This window comes from Mandrillus leucophaeus, unplaced genomic scaffold, assembly GCF_000951045.1.
Source record: "Mandrillus leucophaeus isolate KB7577 unplaced genomic scaffold, Mleu.le_1.0 Scaffold53, whole genome shotgun sequence".
In the NCBI taxonomy this organism is placed as follows: domain Eukaryota; kingdom Metazoa; phylum Chordata; class Mammalia; order Primates; family Cercopithecidae; genus Mandrillus; species Mandrillus leucophaeus.
The window spans coordinates 1,219,007-1,226,142 of NW_012105697.1; the positions used below are offsets into that span (position 1 = coordinate 1,219,007).

Consider the following 7,136-nt stretch of genomic DNA (forward strand, 5'->3'; position numbering starts at 1 on the left):
CTGCAAGCCAACGAGAGAGGGGCTCAGGAGAAACCAGCCCTGCCCACACCCTGATCTCAGACTTCTAGCCTCCAAAGCCGTGAGAAAATACATTTCTGTTTTTAAAGCCAGTAGTCTGTGGTGCTTGGCTAAGGTGGCCCTAAGCCGACCACCACAGCTGCTGAGGCCGGGAGAGCCAGGCTGGCTCCCACAGGGACCTGGTTCTCTCCAAACACCCAACCAGAGGTCCCTCCAAGCCCAGTACAACTCGATTCCATCGGCACTTGGGGCATTAGGGCCCCAGGCTCCAGACTACTAAATGCCAGGACTGATCCTCGTTTTTGTGACAATCTGAATGTCCCCAGGGTCAGCAAACCACAGCCCACCTCCGGTTTTTATAAATAAAGTAGCATTGGAGAGCGTAGCCGTTGCTCAAAAAGTGAAACAGATTCCCTGTGACCAAGCAATTCCACACCAAGGTACAGACTCAAGAAAACCAAAAGTAGGGACTCAGATACTTACACACTCAGGTTCATGGCAGCATCATTCACAAATGACCCAAATGTCCTTAAAGGATAAAGAGATAAATAAAAACTGCTCTAGCCATACAATGGAGTATTACTCAGCCATAAAAAGGAATGAAGCAGCTAGGCATGGTAGCTCAAGCCTATAATTCCAGCACTTTGGGAGGACAAGGTGGGCAGATCACTTGAGTCCAGGAGTTCCAGACCAGCCTGGGTAACATAGCAAAACCCCATTGCTACTAAAAATACAAAAATGCCAGGCCTGGCGAGGCACGGTGGCTCATGACTGTAATCCCAGCACTTTGGGAGGCCGAGGCGGGTGCATCACGAGGTCAGGAGTTCGAGACCAGCCTAGCCAACATGGTGAAACCCCATCTCTACTAAAAATAGAAAAATTAGCTGGGCATGGTGGCGGGCGCCTATAATCCCAGCTACTCGGAAGGGCAAGGCAGGAGAATTGTTTGAACCCAGGAAGCAGAGGTTGCAGTGAGCTGAGATCGCGCCATTGCACTCCAGCCTGGGCAACAGGGTAAGACTCCGTCTCAGGGAAAAAAAAAAAAAAAAAAAAATTAGCCAGGCCTGATGGCATGCACCTGTAATCCCAGCTGTTTGGGAGGCTGAGGTATAAGAATCACTTAAACCCAGCAGGTGGAAGTTGCAGTGAGCTGAGATTGCACCACTGCACTCCAGCCTGGGAGACTGACTCAAAAAAAAAAAAAAAGGAATAAAGCTCTGACACACACCACAACATGGGCACGCCTTTAGCACAATCAGCCAGACACAAAAGGTCACATGTTATAGGCATCTATATGAAATGTCCAGAATGGGCAAATTCATAGACCCAAAACACCGATTAGTTGTTGCCAGGGGGCCGGGGGAGGACCTGCCTAATGGGTGCTGGGTCTCCTTTGTGGGCAATGGAAAAGTTACGGAAATAGAGGTGGTGTTGCACAACACTGTGAATTGACAGTAAGTGGTAGAAACAGCCATGTGGGAGGATGTTCCCCTCAGCCCACCTTCATCAGCCCTGCGCATCCTCATTAAAACAGAAAAGATACACATATATATTTATATTTATATACAGAGACAGCGCCTAGGCCAGGGAGGAAGTGGTATCTTTGGCTTTCGTTCTCATTTGATTACTAATAAGGTGTAAAATTGCTGCTGCTGTGATTGGACACTCAGCACAGTGCTTAGCACACAGCAGCTGCTCAACAGATATTTCCTGAACAAGCAAAAAATGAATGAAAGAGCAAAGTCGTTAAAAGCCATCCTGCGGACTGGAGCGGGAGTTCTCTGCCGGGTTAAGACTGGGAAACACTGGGGAGAAGTAAGCTGGGGGGTGGCAACTGCACCGCGGGTCTTCTCAGGGCGCTAAATGCACTCACAGAGGAGAGCTTCACAAACGCCGTCCAGCCCCTGTCCAAAATGAAGACACCTGACTCCCATGCCTGACATGTTACGTGTACTCTGTGCCTGGGGTTGTGTGGGCCTGGGGGTTTCTCTCAGCCCATCCTCACCAGCCTGTGTACAAGAGGAAGTCACCAGGACCTGCCCAAACCAGACTGCCATGTAGCAGCACAGCCTGAACTATGAACCAAGGAAGTGACACCCCAAATCCACACCCTCAATGGCTACACCACACAACCCCTCCAAATGGAAAGGGGCTCTCCTCAAACCTTCTGTCAGCTCTGCTGCTTGCAGTAAAACAGCATTTAACTCGGTCTGCAAGGCCCTGCCCACCCCCACGCTGTTTCCTACGCCTGGCCCCTCACTCACTCTACTCTGCCTCAAGGGCCTGGCTGCTGTTCCTGAACACACCAGGCACGCTCTGGCCTCAGGGCCTTTGCACTGGCTGTTCCCGCGGTCTGGAATGCTTTTCCCAGAGATCATCCCACAACTCGCACCTCACTTCAGGTCTCTGATCAAATGTCGCCCCGGAGAGGCCTTCTCTGCCACCCCACCCATGCCACTTTCTCTCTTGTACTCTGGGGAGTGGCAGTGGACACCCAGAGGACTAGGAGAGAAACAGCCATCTCAGAACTGATCACGGAAGTGGGGGACCCCACCTGCCATGAGGGCGAGGAAGAGCCTTGCTCCTTATGGCAATGGAGGCAAAGAGGCTGATGGTGAGAGGGCAGCAGGGAGGCTGATGGTGTGATCCCCAAGAGTAGGGGCAAGAGCTGAGAGGCAGCAGGACATGTACAGAGAGGCAGGACATCCCGGTGGGGGAAGTGGGGTACCTGCGGCATTGTCCATGTTCTCACACAGGTCGGCCAGCAGCTCCAGGGCCCCCTCTCGCTCTTGCTGGTCGGCTGCCTGCTCAGCCTCCCCAGCAGTGGGGGGCATGGGCTGTGACAGCACTCGGAGGCAGCTCTTCATCTGCTCCACCTCCTCCCGCTGGCCTCGGAAGGCAGCCGACATGGCCTCCTGCAACCACTGACGCCTCTGGGGACCAAGGCGAGGAAGAAAGGAGATCTATCAGTCATTAATTAAAAAGGAACAGCCATTAATAAAGACAGCCAACTGAGGGCTGATGTTCCTTCAGTCAACAAATATTGGCTGGGCGCTGTGGCTCACGCCTGTAATCCCACCACTTTGGGAGGTCAAGGTGGGCAGACTGCCTGAGCTCAGGAGTTTGAGACCAGCCTGGGCAACACAGTGAAACCCCATCTCTACTAAACTACAAAAAGTTAGCCGAGCATGATGGTCCGAGCCTGTAGTCACAGCTACTCCGGAGGCTGAGGCACGAGAATCACTTGAACCTGGGAGGGTTGAGGTGAACCGAGATCGCAATATTGTACTCTAGCCTGGGCGACAGAATCAACTGAACATCTATTTTTTTCACAGACACTTTTCTAGGTACTAAAGGCAGCCCTGGGCCAGACAGAAACCCCTACCCTGGGGGTGGGGCTCACATTCAGGTTGAAGAACAGTCAATAAAGAAAATAAGCAAAAGTGTAGCATTTGACATGGTGAGATTATAAGCGTCCTGGGGTAAGTAAGATTAAGCACAGTGGGGGATCTGGAGTGCCGAACTGTGGCTGCAGAATTAAACAGGTCGGGGCCGGGTGCGATGACTCACACCTGTAATTCCAGCACTTTGGGAGGCTGAGGCAGGAGGATCACTTGAGCCCAGGAATTTAAGAGCAGCCTGGGTAACATAGTGATACCCCATCTCCACAAAAAAAAGTTTTAAATTAGCTGGGCATGGTGGTGCATGCCTGTGGTCCCAGTTACTCAGAAAGCTGAGTGGAGAGGATGGCTGGAGCCTAGGAATTTAAGGCTGCAGTGAGTGAGACCTTGTCTCTAAAAAAAAAAAAAAAAGAAAAGAAAAAGAAATGGGTTGGTCATTGAGGGTCCCAGGGAGGCGACTTGCGAGAAAAGCAGTAGGTGAGGGACTGAGCCAGGCCACATCTAGAAGTGGTTGCAGGCAGAGGGAACCACCAGGAGGCCAGTGTGGTGGAGGCAGAGTGAGCAAGGAGAAAGGGAGCGGGCAGGGGAGCAGGTGATATTAGGTCTTGCAAACTTTTGTAAAAACCTGGGATTTCCCTCTGAATAGGCCTGGGAGCTGCCGGAGGGCTCTAAGCAGAGAAGTGGGGACACCTGCATTGCTGTTGATTGAGAACAAATAGAGGAGGGGCAACGGCAGGTGCAGGAATATGAAACAGGAGGCTACAGCTGGGAGCAGGCAGGAGAGAAGGTGGTGTGGAGCGGGAAGGAGAGAGGAGTGGGGAGAAACGGTCAGACCCTGGACTTATTTTGAAAAGAGAGCCCGTTTGATTTAGTGAGATATGAGGTGTGACAGAAAGAGAGGTCAAGGATGACTCCGAGGTCTCTGTTCTGAGCAACCAGGAAAAGATGGGGAAATGGTGTGAAAAGCAGGTTTGGGGTGGGAAGAGCAGGGATTTCAGCTCATTTTCAAATGTGTCAAATTTGAGGGATCTATTACACACCCAAGGCAAAAGACTGAGGAAGCTGCCTGAAGCCCAGGCGGAGGTGCAGCCTGGACCAGGATTTCCCAACTTCAGCTTTACTGACACTTTGAACTGGAGAGTTCTCCATGGTGTGACCGTCCCGTGCACCACAGGATGCTGAGCAGCATCCCTGGCCTTCACGCACTGGATGCCAGTATCCCCCTTCCTCCAGTTGTGACAACCAAGAATGTTTCCACACCAATTGTCCCCTGGGGAATAAAAATCACCCCCAGTGAAGGATCACTGGCCTAGAGATATAAATTTGAGACTTGTCAGAATAAAGCCTTACAACAATATGAGGCCGGGCGCGGTGGCTCACGCCTGTAATCGAGCACTTTGAGAAGCTGGGGCGGGCCGATCACCTGAGGTCAGGAGTTCGAGATCAGACTGGCTAACATGGTGAAACCCCGTCTCTACTAAAAATACAAAAATTAGCCAGGCATGGTGGCGTGTGCCTGTAATCCCACCTACTCGGGAGGCTGAGGCAAAGGGAATTGCCTGAACCTGAGAGACAGAGGTTGCATGAGCTGAGATCACACCACTGCACTCCAGCCGGGGCAACAGAGTGAGACTCTATCTCAAAGAAAAAGGAGATGAGCGCTAATAAGTGACTGCTGGAATTTTGGGGGGTGAGGGAGGGGAGCAGAGGTCTCCTTAGTCACAGTTCTAAGTAAATTTGAGTGAGCTATTTAATGTTTCTGTGCCTGTTTCATGCCTCACTGTCGTAAAGGTTCAATGACGTCATGTACGTAAGTGGGTTAGCATAATACTCTGTATACAGTAATTGCCAATTAAACATTATATATAATAACTATTCCTATTAATCTGCAAAACAACTCTATGAGGTATATGTATTATTGTTATCTCCACTTCACAGACGAGAAAGTTGAGTCGCAGAAAGGTTGAGACTTACCCAAGGTCACACAGTCAGCAATTGACAAAGCCTGAAATCAAACCCAAGCAGTCTAGGCTGGGCGTGGCGGCTCACATCTGCAATCTCACCACTTTGGGAGGCTGAGGCAGATGGATCACTTGAGGCCGGGAGTTCGAGACCAGCCTGGCCAATATAGTGAAACCCCTTCTCTACTAAAAATACGAAAATTAGCCAGGCATGGTGGCCCATGCCTCTAATCCCAGCTACTAGGGAGGCTGAGGCACGATAATTGTTTGAACCGGGAAGGCAGAGGTTGCAGTGAGCCAAGATTGCGCCTCCGCACTCCAACCCAGACTGTGTTCCCCACCCCTACCCCCCATCAAAAAAAAAAAAAAAACAAGCAGTCCGACTACAGAGCCTGTGCTCTTCATGAAAACATACTGCTGTCTTCAGAAGCACTGTCTGTATGCTGGACACTGTGTGCAGCCCTACTTAAAGTAGAACCTCAGAACTACCCTATACCGTAGTTATTATTATTATCAATTTGTAAATGAAGAACTTGAGACTCAGAAAGATGAAGTAATATATCCAAGGTCACACAGCTGGACAATGCTAGATCCAGGTCGGTCTGGCTCTGAAAAGGATATGTCCCCCCAGACTCTCTTGAGATCTGACCTTCAGTCAACGACGACCCCATCTAGCAAAAATTATAGCCTACAATGCCTCCACACCTGGACTCCTGCCACCCACCCAAGAAGACCCTAGTCTTCTTGTGGCTCCCCAAGTCACACTTCCCAAGGCACCTCTATCTGTCTCCAGGCCCCTCACCCCAGCTTCTTGGGTCCCCATCTTTTACCTCCTCACTCATGGGTTCTGGAGGAGGGTCTGGCTCTTCAGAGCCCGCGGTGATGGCCATCTGCAGCAAGCCTTGGAGGTTGCGTGGGGGCCGGGAATTGCCCGAGCCCCCAGCCGAGGAGGAGCCGCCGCCGCCGCCGCCGCCGCCGCCCCCTGAAGAGCAACCCTGGGAGGCCGGGGGCAGCGCCAGGGGCAGGCGGCTGCCTCTTGAGCCTTCGTCTGACATGGGCCGTTTGTGAAGAAGGGAAGAACGTGTTAGGGGGAGAAGGTGGTCACCGCTGAAGCAGCTCTGGCGTCCTGATGGGTCGATTCTTGAGGGTCTGCTGAGAAGGTGGCGTTTTAGGGGAGCTCGGCGCCCCCCCATGACCCCAAACGACTCTGTCCCCAGCCCACTCAACCACAGCCCCTTTTCCTTCCTTCATACCCACAGGACCCTTCCCCAAAGTCATAAGCCCCTCCTTTCTCCCTAGCAACACGCCCCACCCACTCTCCCTGGCAACAACCCCCCTTCCCCATCTCCAATGCGTGCGTCCCGTCTCTTAGCAACCTCACTGCCCCGCCTCCGTAGCAACAAGCCCGCCCTTTGGTCTCCTTAGCAACAAGTCTTCTCCCTCCTCTCCGAAGAGGGGCGCCGGAATAGGGCGGATCTCACCTCCCCGGGTCCTCAAGCCGCCGCTGCTCCTACGGACAAAGTCGTCCGCACCTGACTCTACTGGGCGCCGCCATCTTAACCGGAAATACGCACGGTTTCACCCGGAAGTGCCTGGTGTACCCACCCAACTTCGTGCCGTGGATGCCGCTGAAGCTGCTTGCCAGACTGTTATTCTCTTCTCACCTGGCCGGATACTGCCCTCGGCCCCGCCCCTCCCATCCAGGCCCCGCCTCCAAGCTAGGACGCACCTTCGTGCGGGCCCCGCCCCTTCACGC

General features: G+C 52.6%; 1 protein-coding gene across 1 annotated transcript in view; it reads right to left on the reverse strand.

Annotated features, from left to right (window-relative positions):
• HSPBP1 (HSPA (heat shock 70kDa) binding protein, cytoplasmic cochaperone 1) overlaps positions 1 to 6,733 on the reverse strand; it is a 25,810-nt gene extending 19,077 nt beyond the window's left edge. Inside the window, exons 1-3 of the mRNA XM_011997017.1 lie at positions 6,211 to 6,733; positions 2,710 to 2,951; positions 2,468 to 2,520 (exon numbers count right to left, since the gene is read on the reverse strand). Coding sequence (XP_011852407.1) covers positions 2,468 to 2,520; positions 2,710 to 2,951; positions 6,211 to 6,573 — 658 coding nt within the window. The 5' untranslated portion in view covers positions 6,574 to 6,733. The remainder of the gene's footprint in view (positions 1 to 2,467; positions 2,521 to 2,709; positions 2,952 to 6,210) is intronic.
• Positions 6,734 to 7,136: the final 403 nt, after the last annotated feature.